Source organism: Ambystoma mexicanum, chromosome 8, assembly GCF_040938575.1.
Source record: "Ambystoma mexicanum isolate Mex_15411 chromosome 8, UKY_AmexF1_1, whole genome shotgun sequence".
Taxonomy (NCBI): domain Eukaryota; kingdom Metazoa; phylum Chordata; class Amphibia; order Caudata; family Ambystomatidae; genus Ambystoma; species Ambystoma mexicanum.
The window spans coordinates 641,036,825-641,053,944 of record NC_090929.1 but is presented as its reverse complement, the minus strand read 5'-3'; the positions used below and the strand labels follow the sequence as shown (position 1 = coordinate 641,053,944).

General features: G+C 45.5%; 1 protein-coding gene across 1 annotated transcript in view; it reads right to left on the bottom strand.

The window, feature by feature from the left end:
* VWA5B1 (von Willebrand factor A domain containing 5B1) overlaps nt 1–17,120 on the bottom strand; it is a 1,692,038-nt gene that overhangs the window by 872,436 nt on the left and 802,482 nt on the right. The window contains exon 9 of the mRNA XM_069610372.1: nt 1,187–1,297. Coding sequence (XP_069466473.1) covers nt 1,187–1,297 — 111 coding nt within the window. The remainder of the gene's footprint in view (nt 1–1,186; nt 1,298–17,120) is intronic.

Genomic DNA, 17,120 nt, shown 5'->3' with positions numbered 1-17,120 from the left:
GACACAAATGATAGGGAGGGAATAATGGGGGTAGAGGGCACAGACACTGGTTAGACCGCCCCACCCATGTCCCCCTCCCCAACCGAGTGAATCAAGCAGAACCCAGGCAAATACCCCTGATCAGCTTCAGTGATACAGATGTGACACTTGGAATCTTAAACAAAACACATCGAACCCCTCCCCTCATCTTAGTAAGACATTTCAGAATTCAGCGATTTCCCCCCTCTTCCGTTCATCATGTATGGTAAGGCGAACAGAGCCATAGACGGACAGAGCAGGACAGAAACAATAAATGGTGCTGGCGGCTGCACAGTGAACAAATGCCCGGCGATTACTAATGTAAAACGTTTCATTTTTAGCACATGCATTCGTAAGCATACATTTTTCGGCAAATGAAAGAGGAGGTATGTTCGTACTTGCATGTCACGGGGGTGATTGGAAGGGTAGAGGCAGGAGACTGTTCATTCCCACAGCAGTGCTTAAGTGTGTGGTTTCTCTGGTTTCAGATGTGAAGGAGAGACTTAACTGATTGTAACATTGAAGCTGCACTAGAATAGTCTCATTAGAATGTGTAAAGAAGTTAGATGCGCCCACACAAGTAAGTTTGCCCCTCCCCATCGTCTCTGAAGTTAGCACCTCTCCCAACACATTTTGGGGTGGGGGTGCCAACCATGCTTTCCTGCCTTGGGTGCAATCTGGTCTAAGACCGGCCCTGGATGAAGCAGACTATGTTTCGTACTATGCCTGCTGCATATCATAACATAAAATGTGCTTGGTACGTTTGATGGTTAAAACCCCCCACTTCATGCTTGCCATCGAAAACACCTTTCGATAATCCTGACTGGAGTAAAACCTGCTTGCTCCATTCCCGGTATCACAAACAGCAAAATGTGTGCTCAATTAATGGGCGCCATTTTATTTAAAAAGTGCCAAGTTTAGCACTAGGTCGATTTTACTTTGCTTTGATTTTTTAACCAGTAATGCATGAAACTGCGATTCAGATCACGTCTGAGCAGGGAGCAGAAATCGTGAACGTGAACGGCAAGCAACCGATACTTCTTTATGCCGAGTTAAAGGTCAGAAGGAAGGGAAGCAGGCAGATCTCAAGAGAGAGAGTGTTCTGCTGACGTGAGGCATATATATATAAGGGCATTGCCTGCTTACTCACACACACACACACACTCACCTCGCTGTATGTCTGACTCGTAGGGAAGAGAGTCTTGAAGGTCGACCCAAAGCCAATGATGTTGAAAAGAGAAGCCGGCATCAGACTCTTCAGGATGACAAGCATTGCGTCCTGTGGGAAGAATATAACAATGAATATTTCCGGTGTTTTATATGGCGCTGTTATCACCGGATATCCGGTTTCAGAGCTCTTGGTAACCAATGTTACTTATTACCGTCATTATTACCCACATTGTGCTACTCAATTTAAGTACCGGGGTAGGTGTTGGGGGAACTGAAGGGCTAATTGGATTCAACACGGGTATCAAACCAAAGATGCATGGGATCATCCTGTTCCCATGGTGAGCACATTGTGAGTGAGCTTTTCTCCGAACAAGAGAAGCATAGAAAGGGGTGCGAGCAGGTGTTGCGTTCTATGAGGCTGTTTCTCCTCAGTGCTCAGTCTGAGGGGAGAAGGTGTTAAAAGCAAGCTAGGGCTGAACCGTTAGAGCAATACGGCAATGCCCAAAGGTCAGCCCAACAGGCAAGTATGAGGCAGTGTCCTGGGCCATTGTGATTCAGATTGATGTGTTAGCGCACCGAGCAGCTAGTGAGCTGGACCACTGTCACTTTAAAATATGCATTTGTCCGTACATATTTACAAAATGTTCACTGAGGCACTACTAGTAGTGAATTGTAATTAGCTTCAGCTCCCTCCTAGAATCAATGTCCTCAAAACTTCTCCCCCAAAATAACTTTTTCAAGATTTGAATGCTACTTCATAAGTGCACGTGTCTAGCCCTCGATTGGCCCCTCACTGTTCTGGACCAAGGCTTTCCTTGGCATCCTTAAATCTCCAAGATGATGACCATAGTGGCCCTATAGTAAAACATCACTATTTTATGCTATGTTATTTGGCATTTATACAGCGCTCTAGATATCATCGGTATGACCTCAAAGCGCTGGTAGGTTGAAAGCCCTCAGGGTCTGGGTCAGTTGAGAGAGTAAGGTGTTGAAGGGTGCTTGAGTGCACCAGTTATGTGTGCAACCGATGTAATTGCCTGATGGTAGCTGCATCCTAGCATTAGGTGTGGTGGTATTGATATCAGTTGAATGTGTGCAGTCTGGCGGGTGGACACCAAGACTGGGTTCTGGCTGTGTTAGGCCTGTAGGACACTTATGTGTGCAACTAGGCCGGTTTGTCATGGGATATAGCTGCATTTTATTAGAATGATGAGGTGTTCATGAGGTAATGTTCGTATATGAGCAGCTAGGCTGAAATTGATCAAGGGGTGTAGCTGCACTCTAATTGTGTGATGGTGTAGAGTAGAGAGTAAGCATAGTGATATGGGAGGTGAGTGTTTGGGTTGCGTTATGATCTAAAACATAAGTAAGAAAATTACAGTACTATCTCAGGCGGCACTTTCTAGTTGTGAGTGGAGCAAGTGAGAGCAATTCTGAGTCACATTGAATCTCAAGATGTGAGTTAAGGTAGCTTCCTAGATGTGAATCAATCTAACAAGAACAATTTCTAAGAGTGTATACAATCACAGTACCATCATAGCGTGCACCCTCTAGATTTCGAAGAAATATCTCTAGTTTATCGTGTTAGGTCAATCTCTTCCACATGCCATTTCCCTTTGAGATAAAGACTACTGCAAGGTTTTCACAGAGTTAATAGTTCCTTCCCCAGACTAATTCACCCAGATTTCTTACCCCAAAACAATACACGTCTAAACCCCTCCACAAACGGCAGCCACAGGCATAGCCATTAGCACATCAACACTATCCAAACCCTGACTAAGCTTTCCTCTTTAGCCCTATCACACTCTCCCATATCAGTGGCTAACCAGACCCAAAGCATTGTAGTCTATTAGATCCTGGGCTCTTCCATACGGATAAAATGCTCCCAAGTTTCTCGCCCATACCCATTTAAAGCAGATTGGCACTAAGGAACCGGGTTCTTCGGACCTGCACCCATCAACACCACAGGTTTCACATCTCGCTTCCCCCATTTTCCCTCCAAGGACCCCACAGCAAGGCCACAAATAGTAGCAGAAGGGCACTATACCAAACAACTTACAATATATGAAATTAGATTACATTAATGGCAGTCCTTAAAAAGAAAGGGGTGAGAATTAATGCCTACCTCGACAATTGGCTGATTCTGGGCCCATATCAGGCGACAACCCAAGGCTCCATTCTCTCACCAATCCTTTCTAACCTTTAATTGGAGCCTCTGGGCGCTCTCCTCAACGATCCCAATATAGCCATCCACTAATACGCAGACGATACTCAGTTGTACATGAGAGTAAATAGCGCGCATGACATCATTAGTCTCTGTGATTACCTAGCCATCATTCAGTCCTCAAACTAAACCCATCCAAGAGTGAATTTGTCCTCATCGGTCCACCCACTAAAAAACAACTTGTTCAACAAGTGCTCAATGATACGCACCTAGAAGGATTTGATCCACAACTCTCAGACTCCAAATCCTTAGGATTCACCATTGACAGCAATCTGTCCTTTCAGAAACACATAGGCAAGAATGTCCAAATAGCATAGCTCAGAATCTGTAGCCTTCGAAAAAGCAATCCCTTCTTCCCACTGCAGGAACCGTGCACTGTAGTGTATGCCCTTGTGGTCGATGGGGAACTGATCTACTGGCAGGGCTCCCAGCTGCTCACTTGGCTCCCCTAAAAATAGTACACCACACTGCAGCACATCTTATTACGGGAGCACAGAAATTTGATAATATTACCCCATCCCACACAAACTACATTGGCTTCCTCTCCAATCCAGGATACTGTTCAAGACTGCATCTATCATCTGCAAAGCAGTCACTAGTAGCACACCAGCATACCTGGCCACTAAGCTCCATATATTTGGTGGTACATGCTCCTCATGCAGCAATATCAACCACCCGGCTTGAATCACAACTCATCCGCAAAGAGAGGATCCGCAAACAATCCTTCTCTTGTCATGCACCCACCCTCTGGTACCTGATTCCAGTGTTGGCTCAGAATGACCCCACAAGTGTCCAATTTTGCAAATCTCTTAAAACATGGCCCTTTCAACAACACCTGACCAAGGACTAATTTCAATGTACGCACGTACCTCACAGTACTGCGCTACTATTAAAGGATGCTAGCCCAAATGCCAGCTACCCACACTCTGTAAAGCCCTCAGCTGCTCTAGAGCTAGGTCTACGCTTTAAAAAATAAAATATACTCACATGCACACACTTAGGATGTGTCAAGTGCTATCATACATTTCATTTGAGAGTCCCTGGTGACACTGTGCTCCGTAGCAAAAAAGAGCAGTGAAGCATGTTAACAAGCTATTGAACCTTCTTTCTCAACAGCAAGACACGGCCAGGAACTGACTCAGGGTGCAAGGGGATATGGCTATGATTACATTTCTGTTACCCTGGGCTCTGTTTCACAGGAAACACCTAGTAAACCATATACTGTAGTAATGCCATTCAGTCAGCCAGTCATACAAGTAGAAAATAAGAGTTATGGAGAACATTGGGGTTGAACTGCAAAGGTGGTTGAAGCTGGAAAAGTAAAAAAAGGATTTATGGTACGGCTACAACACCTACTCGTAACCACAGATGCCAGTTTCCTGGAATGGGGTGACGCTCTGAAGGAACACTCTGTTTAGGGGAAATGGCCTCCAGAAGACAAGACAGTTCAAAGGTCTGTGAATTGGTGGAAGTTAGCAGATATCCATCAGGCCCTTAAGACATTTTCTTTGTTTCTAAAGAATGAGTCAAATATATAGTGAGGAAATTGTATGAAATCACTGTCAATACTGCTAGAGCCAATACTTATTTGGGCAGGGCAGAATCTCCTCTCTGATGGCTGTACAAATTCAAGGGCTACATTAGGGAATTGGGGAAAAGCTAAGCAGGATATTTCAATCCTTGCTGGGGAGTCACTTCAGATGACTCTCAGGAGAATGCCCTGACATGTCTAATGTGCTGCATTATCTCAGATCCTCCGGTCTGAGGGTTAATGTGCTAAGTATTAATTAGTCAAGAGTCCTTCTATACATTTTCCCTCCCATCCCTCTAATCTCCAAGGTGATCAGGAAAGTCATGGAAGAGGAACTAGGTCATATTGGTGATGCCTTCACCAAGAAGGACCTGGTTCCCACTCCTACTGGAGTTATCTGTAACCCTGGCCGTGATTCTTACTCCTCGGTCCTCCCCTTCATTATCCCCTCACCTGGGTAGACACAGATTGTCCCTGCTCAAGCTATTGGCTCCGAAGGTGTGAGGCAGGGAACTTAAAATTTAGATTTATCCAATGAACTGTACAGCAGGTCCACAAATCTGTGGTTGATACTTTAAAAGTTCAAACGTCGGCCATTAAGGCATTCAGAATCCTCTAGGGCTTGAGAGTATGGAAGCACTAGAAGATATAATACAATTTTTTTTTTTAAAGGAATCTTCCTGCTAATCCCGTATGGAGAAACTGGGTTCCACCAGGAGGTCTATTCTGGTGTTGTTTGATCTCTTAGAATAAGTTGACTTGGAATGATTGTCGTATAAGAAATTGCTTATGGTAGTGTGAGGGTTAGAAATGTGAGGCGGACAACTTTGTAAAGAGTTTTCAACTTTAGCCATTTTATTAAATAAACAGGTTGGATAAACGTCTCTCTATTTCTACCCTGACAAGGATTTCCCTTCCTAAAGTAAACTAAAGCAAACACTCTAACAAAAAGATATCTAACCCTCAAACTTGTACCACAAACAAAGCAAAAAGGAAATAAATGGCAATTCAATTCAACAGTAATAGATAACATATGATCTGATTCACAATATGATCAATGTCTCTTTTGATAAACTACGTGAGTTTCCATTGGTTTTCTCCACAGTTCAAAGGAAACAAGGAAATCCGGTTTAACAACAAGTTCCAACACAGTTCTTAAGGTCTTGTCCTGGAACTCACAAAGTTCTGTTTCTTCAATAAAGAATCTCAAGAAGATCACAGGTTCCCACTCCTAGAATAAGAACAGTTTCACCTTGGTAGTAACAACAAATGTCTTTGTCAGGATGGTTTTCTACAATTTTGATTTCAAAATAAATGATAACTTTTCTTCAACAAGCTTTCACAATTCTTCAAATGACACAAATCAACATGAGTTGTTTCTGTCATACAGGTATACGTGACTGCCCGCCTACTTCTTCAACAACAAGGACATAAAAGTGCTTCAGTGGTAACTTACATCTTAGAATAACAACAACTTCATTAGACGTCTCTAGCATCACACATTAGACAAGTTGAGGGTAAAAACGGAACCACATTAGTGCTCTTCAAGACTCCTTGTCAATTATGCGCCTCTCCCTCTGAATAACCTTCTCCAGCACGGCAGCCTGTTTGCTACTTTTCTTTCCCCTTTTCATCAACAACCAAATAATGACCAAAAGATAATTCCGAGGTTGGAGGTAAGTATTAGTTCTTACCGGCATGGCTGAAAGAACGAGTCCGATCTGGTACCATGCCGCTATTTACAGGCTATTCCGACCTCGCGGGCACAAGCTTTCCGCCATGCCGGTAAATCCCCTAGCGGCATACCGCTAAAGGGCCCGTTAAACCCCTTACCGGCATGAAGCGAGACGTACTTAACAACACCGCCGTCAAAGCTTTGCCGACCGTAATTAGCGGTGACCGTAATTTACGGTATCTGTAAATTACGGTCACCGCTAAATAACGGATACGGAAATTACGTCATCGCACAGGAACGGGAAGGAGTGCGGCGGCCATCTTTAAAAACACAATCCATTGCCATCCTCTCCAGGTAGCACCCTTGGGACGAACCTGAACCTTGGAAAAGGCCTACACAACTGCCAGCTATGCCCAAAGCACCCAAGAAGTCAGCGGACCGCCTCCGCAAGCAGCGCTTCAGCCCCAAGGAGCTGCAGGCCCTGGTGGGCCACCTGGAGGAGCACGCAGATGTCGTGAAAAGCAGCGACATGCGCAGAGAGGCAGTGGCCCGCAAAAAAACCATATGGGCAGAACTTGCCCAAAGGGTGAGCACGGTAGGCACCACCCCTCGCACCCCTAGGGACTGCCGCAAGAGGTGGGACGACTTGCGGTTGAGGGTGCGGAGCATCCTCTCAGCCAATCGCAGCCAGGCACTGCAAACTGGAGGTGGACCAAGTTCACCAGTGAAACTAGAGCCATGGGAGGAGACATGCGCTGCATTGATTGGCACAGAAGCAATCGAGGGCGTCGGCGAAATGGAGTGTGGGGCTCCGTCGTCTGCTGATGGAGGTGAGTGTCCAAAGACAACACCGCCAATGGCAAATACATGCAGAATACACCTCCATGCCACGTCCAATGCACCTTGTCATACTGCCCTCCACCCATCCTGATAATGGCAAGACAACTGCCACCAAGGGACAAGTGCCACCACAGAATGCCCACCAACCACAGTGCAGTAAGTAGCACATCCCAATAAGCACACTGTGCAGCAGGCTTGGCAGTGTGCGAGTCAGACTGCACATGACCTGGCCAGGATTAGTGACTCCAGCACCTGCGTACATATCCAACACATGCGTAGAATCCAGTGATGTAGTAACGGCCAAAATGCCACCAACCCAAAATGACTGAAATGTGAATGCTGCCATTAATTACATTAGCGTCTCACACAACCACTCATGTTGTACTTTGTTCTACACCCACAGGCAGTGAGCATGAGGGCGATGAGCCTGAGAAAAGCCGTCCCACCACATCGAGTGCCAAAGGCAGGGACCACCACATACTGGCCAGGAAGGACCGAACCACCACAGCTCCTCCAAGGCCCATTGAGGTTGCACAACCCCCATCCCTCACTGCATCTGCGCCTGCTAACATCGCCACACCAAGGTCAGAGGATTCCAGCATCTCTGGGGAGGTGGCAGCCACGGCCCCGCTGCAAATTGTGGGCAGCCCCTTGTCAATTTGTGGTGCGTCTGAGGAGGAGTACTACCCCACTGTACACACACCCGAGCCCTACAATGTCCCCAGGTGTCATGCAGTGACTCAGGGGAGGGTGACACACCAGTCCGAAGTGTACGTGGCGATGCACCGGGAGACACAGATCCCGTGCCCAGTACCCCATTTGAGGCCCTGTCAGGGCATGTTGCCCCAATCCCCTGCAGGGATGATACGCCATCCCAGGATGCACTACGTGCAGGACAGCTCGCTGCCCTCATTACTGACTTCAATGAGGAGAACTGCCAGGGCAGGTTGGAGTTACAGGAGGAGCTCAGGCAAATGCGTCAGGTGTTCACGGAAGGCACCACCGTGTGTGTGAGGCACTTGGACGCATTGCAGACGCCCTTGTGGCAGCACATCCCACCCATGTGACTCAGCAGGAGGACACCCCCTCTACCAGTCGCCCCAACCCGGCAAGCCCGGTGCGCCGCTCGCTGCGTTCTCAGCGGCGCAGGAACATGCCCCCCCCTCGGGCCCTGGGAGCATGGATGAATAGGCAATGCTGGCACATGTGGACTCAATGTGCTACACGGGACTAGTGTTGCGGAGTTGGGGGGAGGGGGGTGAGGGTGTGTGTGGGAGTTGGGGGGAGGGTGGTGAGAGTGTGTATGGGAGTTGGGGGGGGGGGTGAGGGTGTGTATGGGAGTTGGGGGGAGGGGGTGAGGGTGGAGGTTTTGTTGTTCACGTTGTAACCTACAAATACAATACACTGGTTGCGCATAAAAATATCAGAGTGGACATTGTTCAATGTGCATGCATCTTCTAATCACTCACAGTGAATGGTGTACATGTATCCCCACAACCAGTGCCCGATGCCCTGTCATCCTGACACCCTCAGCTGACTTGAGTGTCAGAAATATTGTCCAATCAATGATTGCCACACGGCACATCCCTCCTGTGCACCTGCACCGTGATGCTGTCCTGCCATTTCTTCCTCCACCCCCTCATCATCATCTGGTGGTAGCAGTTCCAGGTCAGGGGGCAGTGGCACGTTCCGCGGATGCACGCATTGTGCAGCTTTACACATGCCATGGTGATCCTGGCCACCTTCTCGTGGCTGTTGATGAGTGCTCCACCCGAACGGCTGTGGCAACAAAATAGTGCCTTCAACAGGCCAAATGTCTGCTCTGTGGCCACCCGTGTACGGATATGGGCTCGATTGTAGTCCTCCTCATGCCTGTTCTGTGGGTTGCTGATAGGGGTCATGAGCCACGGCTTCCAAGGGTAGCCACCATCACCTGCATGGAAGGGGAATGAAGGTAAGTGTTTGTACATTGATGGTGGGGAACTGTAGCAGTCTTGCATGGCAGCTGGTGATTCCTGGCCATACACACATGTCCCTGGTTGCATCAACCCCATTACTGGCCCCGCTATGTGTCCTGTGCCATGGAATGATGGAGGGGGTAGCTTCTTCAAGGTGGTTTATGGTGTGCACTCAGATCTTGTTGCACGTGCACCGTATATGCGTGCAGCAGTGTTGGCCTGAATTCATTGATGTGTTGGGTTCTGTGTGATTTGGTGGCAGGGGGTGTTGACTGTAGTTAGTAGCATACTCGTCTTGCTGCACTGATCAGTACCATGGTGACTTGCACCACTACTATGGGTGTGCGGAACCAGGGACACGCTGCGGTATCCCTGTTGAGCTCACTTCTATGCACTCCCAGGGACGTCTGTCTTGTGTGGTGGGATGCAGGAGGCTGCGAGATAGTGCATATGCAGTGCATGGTGCAGGATGCCCTTAAGGTGAGTGTGGTCCGCCGATGAGTGGTGCTTGTGTTGTGTTATTGGGCCAGGTTACCTGTCGGACGAGTAGTGTTGTGTTTTGTACATTCTGGCATCGCTGTGAGGTTAGGCAGTCATGTGCCATGTCGATTGCCTTGGGGCACTGTGTTCTGTGGGGTGCACTTCGTGCACTGGCATCAACATTCCCACACAGGTGTGGTATGCACCCCCACCCTTTCCCACCAAGTTGGGGTATTCATCCACCCCAATCATGGCACCAATGCACTGCCATGGCCCAATCAGGTGACTCAAAAAGCAGCCAGGCACGTTGTCCAGCATGTAGCTCCATCTAGCGTGATAACGTGGGGTTTTGCAGGACCAGGGGGTCATGTCTTGTTCGGGGGTATTGGGCACCTCAATGTGTGATGTCTTTACTGGCATTTAATACCATCTGGGCGTCAATGGAGCGGTATTGCTTGCAGTTGCGATACGCCACCTCCATTGCATGTGGACAGTTCAATTCCACGTGGGTGCAGTCGAGGGCACCCATGCAATTTGGCATGCCTGCCAGTGCATGGTAGGCAACCCATGTATCCAATATCTCCTGGGGTGTCCGGGGTAGGGATATGTAGTCCCTTGTGTGTTTCAGGAGGGCATCCAGCACTTGTTTGAGTATCTGTGAAGATATGGCCTGTGGTATTCCATGCATGTGCCCCACTGTATGCTGCTACATGCCTGTGGCAAGGAAGTTGAGTACAGACACTACCTTGAGTCGAGGGGGGATTGCGGGGTGGATTTCTATGTGGCTCACTATGTCGTCATGTGTCAGGTCCACTATGGTGCTGATGGTGTCCCGGTCAAGCCGGTACAGGGTGTGAATTTGCTCTGGTGTGAGGTTGAAGGGGGAGGCTCTGATGCGAGTGATTGGGGGCTGCCGGCGTGGTAATGGTGGCTGCACCGGTAGGGCATGCCGGGCCTGTCGCACCCTCCTTCTCCTCCTGTGTATCCTCTTTGGTGGTGGCTGTGGTGGTTGTTGTTGTTGCTGTTGTTGTGGTAGCTGCCTTGCATGCAGGGCCTTCGGCTCTGGTAATGCTGCTACTATTGGTGTCATCTTGGTGTGGGAGGGGGTGTGGTGGGTGGGTGGGCTCCTTTGCTGTGTCAGACTGCATTGAGTCCACCTGTGCTGATTGTGTGCACCTGTGGCTCTAGGAACCACTGCTCAGAGTTCTTTACTCCTTCTCCGAGATGCCTGTATGTACTCCATGCCGGTAAGGTACTTTACGGCCTTGGGGATGCTGTAATTTACGTGTGCTACTTACTTGGAATCAGCTCCGGTTTACGCCACGCCGTTAATTACGGCATGGTGGGTCGCGCACGCGACACAAGACCGTAAATTACGGTATAGTAGTTTACGGTGCCGTAATTTACAGTCTGAGGGGTCGGAATAGCGTGGAGTGGAAAACCATGCCAGTAAAGCATTACCGGCATGGTTTGGACCTTACCTCCAACCTCGGAATGACCCCCATAGTCTCACTTTTCTTCTATCTTAGAATCGGCAATGTAGGTTTCTATCACCTGAAGATCTGTATTTCATAGCACATAAGCAGTTAGTCTCACAATTATTAAGCCTCTCAGTATTCCCCTCTTGCCTTGAGTAGGAGTGCCTTTTGTAAAAATGAATAGAGATGGTGTTTGAATCCTTAGGGGACAGTTTGTAAAGCTTCACATTTGGACAATGTCAAGTATGGTTAGCTTGAAAGGTAGCTTGGTGGGTATTGTGGTACTGTACCTGCAGAGTGACCGTACTCCTGCTCTACAGCACCCAAATTATTTCAGCACTGGAGGGCTCATGGGTCTGTAGATACTCCACATTCCTGACAGTTGCAAAAGAAGCTCCATCCTGCCATCCAGGCTCATCCTGCCACCCAGGCTCAGCAGCAATACATTAATCGTAGGCCTCATTCCGACTTTGGCAGTAGCCGTGGCAGAAATTACCGGCACGACTGCCGCCGGAGTCATGAATTTACTGGTACCCGGCAATGGGGATGTACTGGGTATTCAAGCCCTGGTGAACCAGGTACATCCCCTTGCCGGGTGCTGGTATTTATTACTCCCCATAGGGCTCAAAGGCAAAGGAGAGGCCGGATAAACCGATACCGTTCATGAATGGTGCCGCTGCATCCGTCGAGGTCTGTACGTGGGTGCCATTCCGCCTGCCACGTCAGACCTGGCGGCCAGAAGGGCACCTGCAAGCAGACTCGTAATTTGCCAGTCCGGTAACAACAGTGCCGGTAGTTTACCGGCACCGTTGTTACCGGACCGGCAAGCTTTTAATGAGGCAACAAGTGTCCTACGTACTGGCAGCCATTCTGCTGATATTGCACAACCTGCCATACAGCGTGCCTGCATTTGCAATACTGTTACCTGCACAGCTCTGAAGATGCATATCAACATGATTATTCAGAGTAGCACTGCAAGTGCCTTGAGGTGATTCAGTATGCAATATCGCACAGCACTATATAAAACTCCACAGTCATTAAAAAAACGAAATTCTACCTTCCAGCTCATTCTACAATTGCAATGATATCACGGAAATAGCTCGACAATGGTTTAGAAGTGTTGTGAAAGTGTTCTGGTGTGTTAGCAGAATGTAACAGACCGGAGAGGAATTGCAGTTCATCTACTGATGTGGTGGAATAGTGCTGCTGCACCTTTAAGGGGCCTTAAAAAGTATTACTTCCTACGCAAAGCGTAGCAAAGTGCTGTGCAAGTGTTCTGGAGTGCTCAGCGACGACCAGGAGAACAGAAGATCAGTAGACGTAAGCGACCAACCTAATAAGGTTAAGGTGCGTCTACGTTGTTATAAGTTGACACGCTAAACTACGGACTTGGCCCAAGCCGCTGTGGAAAAGATTGGTTGACGCTTTGTGTTTTTTAAAATATATCTCCAGGAGAGCAAGTTGACTACTGGAAAATCCAGCACAATGAGTAGCTTTTAAAAATTGAAAAAAGCCCCAATTTCGGAAAATGGTCCCTGCAAAAAGGTATCAACTATGTAGTGCAATAAAATCAGCTTGCCAACACACTAACCGAAGAGGAGAGGGGAAGAAGCCAATTAACAATAATAAACCACAGAGTAAACTTTCAACTAAGGGGGCAACAGTGAGGGTGATAGAGGTAGTTTGGGAAAAGAGGGGGGCACAGGTAAGAGTCAAGAAAAATCACCTCCTTCCTAGTGCAGCAGATCTATACCAGCTATCATAAAAGAGATGCTTAACAACCGCACAGTTACAACTGATTCTGTGGACCTAGAACCCAGTGACAATGGGCCTCATTACACAGTAGGCGGTAAGGGATTACCGGTAAGGGCACCGGTGCTGGTAATCCCTTACCGCCCTGCTACGAGGTCCCTTAGCGGGTCACGTCCTTAACGCCTGGTCTGACCAGGTGTTAAGGACATGACCCGTTATGGGACCTCAGAGCTAACAATGGTACCGCAAATAGCGGTACCGTTATTAGCTCCATCCCCATTCCCATTGATCCATATGGGGGCTCGAATGGGAAAGGAGAATGGTTCCCGGAATGGGGATTTACCGGGTCCTCCAAGGTCGGAATGACCCGGTAAATCCCTATTCCGGGAACACGGACCCGGAATGCGGTAAGGGGGTAGCCATGGCGCTAACAGCGCCATGGCTACCGCCTACCGTGTAATGAGGCCCAATAACTTTTTATTAAATATGGTTCTTAGTTTAAGAAGTGAAACAAATAAGCAGCCATATGAAGGTGATAATGAAATTGAAGAAGCAGAGATTCCACGGGCTAATTTGGACAGAACACCTGACCTGACAAAAACTGCTGCAAAGGCTTACGCATCTTCACCTATAAATGAGGTTTCATAATCGTCTACAGACTCATTGATGAAGATGTAAGTTTTAAGCCAGAATATATGAAAATCTTAAAAGCATTATTTACTTCCTGTAACACCATGTACAGAGACCAACACATATTGAAAGAAGGTCTAATTAAGTTGGTGAATATTACTTTATATAATTCCAGTGATGCCAGAATAGTAGGAGTCCAGGGAGGGTCAACTGGAGTGGCAGTGAATACGGTGATAGAAGCTCAGAGATCCACCCCTGAACGGCATTTGCAATCATTTAATATTAATGACTCAATTTTAACGTTGCATGAGGCCTCGTCAATAATATGTACTGGAATATCTGAATCTTGCAAGGTAAATGTAATTGATATTCAGATGCTGGTAAGGGTAGGAAGTGTATACATAATAGAAAACAACAAAAGTTCCAAATTAAGAAAAAGAGTGCTAAAAAGACATTTACATTAGCAGAAACATCGAATGAAAATGTGACATGCATAGAAACAAATGATCAATTTCATCTGGTTAGACAGAATAAGCCCAGGTATGCCAAAATAAGGGAAAGGGAAAAAAGTGATTGTAAAAAACATGGCTCCCTAATATCTTAGTTAGTAGAAAAAAATGATAAAGAGATAATGATGCAAAAATGACGATACTAAGGAAGATACGCATATAGAATTTTTAGAGCAAGAATTTAATGAATTACAGATACAAAGTAATTATGCATTGATAGGCACAGAGAGACAAAATACATTTGGTATCTATGAAGATACAGAGGTTGAGATGTGGAATTGTGATTTTAGTGAGATTCCTGTGGGGAAAGAAATTGGAATAAGAAACATACGGATGGATAATAATCTTAACACAAAGAAGATCAGAATTATTGATCCCTATGCAACCGTGAATATCCCATTTCTAGAGTTAATGTATTAGAACTTATACATCACATACTGGAAATAAAAATGATATTGACTAGCGATATCACATTGGTGGAGATACCAACTACAGCACGTGAGGCCAACTAGGCTATAATACATATGGTTTCCCCTATCATCACAGAGTTTATACTGCCATATGTTGAAGCTTTTTTGAAAATAGACTATGAGCTTAAAAGGGTAGGTGCTAATATGAAAAGGAATACCGGTAAAAAAATTGATAATGGTAGGAATAATGAAGCAAAAGAAGCTGTAACAGGAAAAAATATTGAAAATCTGGTTAGGCAGATAGTCACTGCATTGAAGACGAACACTAACAATGAAATTATTTAGTGATTGAATATGTGTGGTCCAACCAAATGTGGAGTTTTGTATATTCTGGCAGTTGTACAAATATGAATGTTACTTCATATTGTATATGGTTGGCAATTATGAAAATAGTAGAACTACTTTCCTAAACAAATGTAATCAATTGCTATTTTAGTGATTTTAGATGAAATGGTTTTGATGGTCATTTATTTATATAAACATTGTTAATAATTTTTATTTTTTAATAGTGAATTTTATTTTGAAGCTTAAATGTCTACTTTAATAGTTATGATTTATGTGAATATTATCTTCTATAGTGTTAAAAGGTTTTATTTAACCACAACAACACTTAATAAAAAAAACTGTAGTGGTACAGACACAACCAGTGACAGTACTTAAAACCAACACAGATACCTCAGGCCTCATATTAGATTGCTGCAAATGCAAACTCTAACATGAATGCATTTAAATTCAACTGCACACAACACTCACCATCTATTACAATATGGTTGCACACTCAGTTCTCCTAAAACTCTTCGGTCCTGCCATCCAGCACTTACTTCTATTTCAGTATGAGAGGAAGGGCAGGGGTTTTGCACACCACATTCTGTCAGTGCGCCTCAGAACCTGAAGCTTCCACCCCAATCCCCATTTTTCCAGTACTTTGAAGCAGAACCATCTTTACAAATTAGGGCCTGGACCATTGAATTTTTACTGATGTGCAAAGTGACTTTGCACTGACTTTACACTGGGGAAAAGTCACTTTGCACTGCAAAAATACACTGTGCATCGCTCTGTGAATCAGGGTGTTTGTGGGCAGTGCAAAGTGACTTTGCATAAGTGCAAAGTCACATTGCACCTTGCAATACATTCCATGAATCAGCCCCTAAGGTGTGCATTTGCTTCTTTCAAACGGTTCGGGTGGTGGGGGAAGCTTATATATGTCTGTTCCGCAGGCCCCAAAAATCCTTAAAATGGTCCGGACTTGAAACTGGGCCCATGACTCTTTTATGTTGCAGTCTGATTACGGCACAAAAATGGAGGTATTGCGTTCTTAGGCAGAATGTTTGTGGGTCTTTTGACACCCAGCCAGAGTGTGCACTCCATAGCAGGGAGAGCATAGGCTGGCCTTACATGTTGTGAATGTTAGACAGTGCCTCGAAAGTGTGCACTCTGGAGCTATGTGAGCAGAATGTGCAGAGTAGATCCAGTAGATGGCACTTGCACAGCTGCTTCCCTCAAGTGTTTGTGGCAGAGAGCAGTGAGGCCCAGTAGGCCCTACTCAGTAGTTAATGGGCCCCCTTTCGGATCAACTTAATTTTGATACTTGGCCATGCCCCCTTGGTATATTTAGCACTGCCACCTTTTGATAGTCTTTTGATATAAACTTAATATAAATGCAATATTGAAAGGATATCAAAAGGTTTTGATATCGATGTGATATAAAATGTATATTTGACATAAAGCGAGTATGGTTTTATATCAATTTGATATCAAAAAAAGAATATTAATTTTATATAAAAACGTATAAAAAAATACTGAATAACTTTTGCATATCAAATGTATAAAAAGATGGGAGCAGCCGGCGACAGTGCTGATTGGTTGACAATGGTGGGCAAAGGGAGCTCTGAAGACAGGGACTGTGAATCTAGGGTTTTTCAGCATGACACAGCGATGACATCAGAGCAGGGTTTGGCCTTTAATGTGATAGGAAGCACATTTTACATTTTATAGAGAGCATAGATGACATCATGATGTTATAATTTTAAGTACACGTGATAGAGAGAGAGTGAGTATGGATGGATATAGATCTATTATACATTTAATATAGATTCTATATCAAAAATGTTATTAAAAAGTCGATATCATTGTTATATTGTTTAATATACAAAATAATATAAAAAATGTATATAAACATTAACATTTTTAATATTAAAATGTATATAAAAATATTTTTTAATAATTTTTTGATATCCAAACTTAAAAATGTATATGTTTTTGATATACATTTTTCTATATATCATTTTGATATAACATTTATAATAATGTTATATGAACTGGACATAAAATCTATATTTAGTATAGATGAGGTTATAGCATTCCAGACAGTCGACAGGGTCTAAA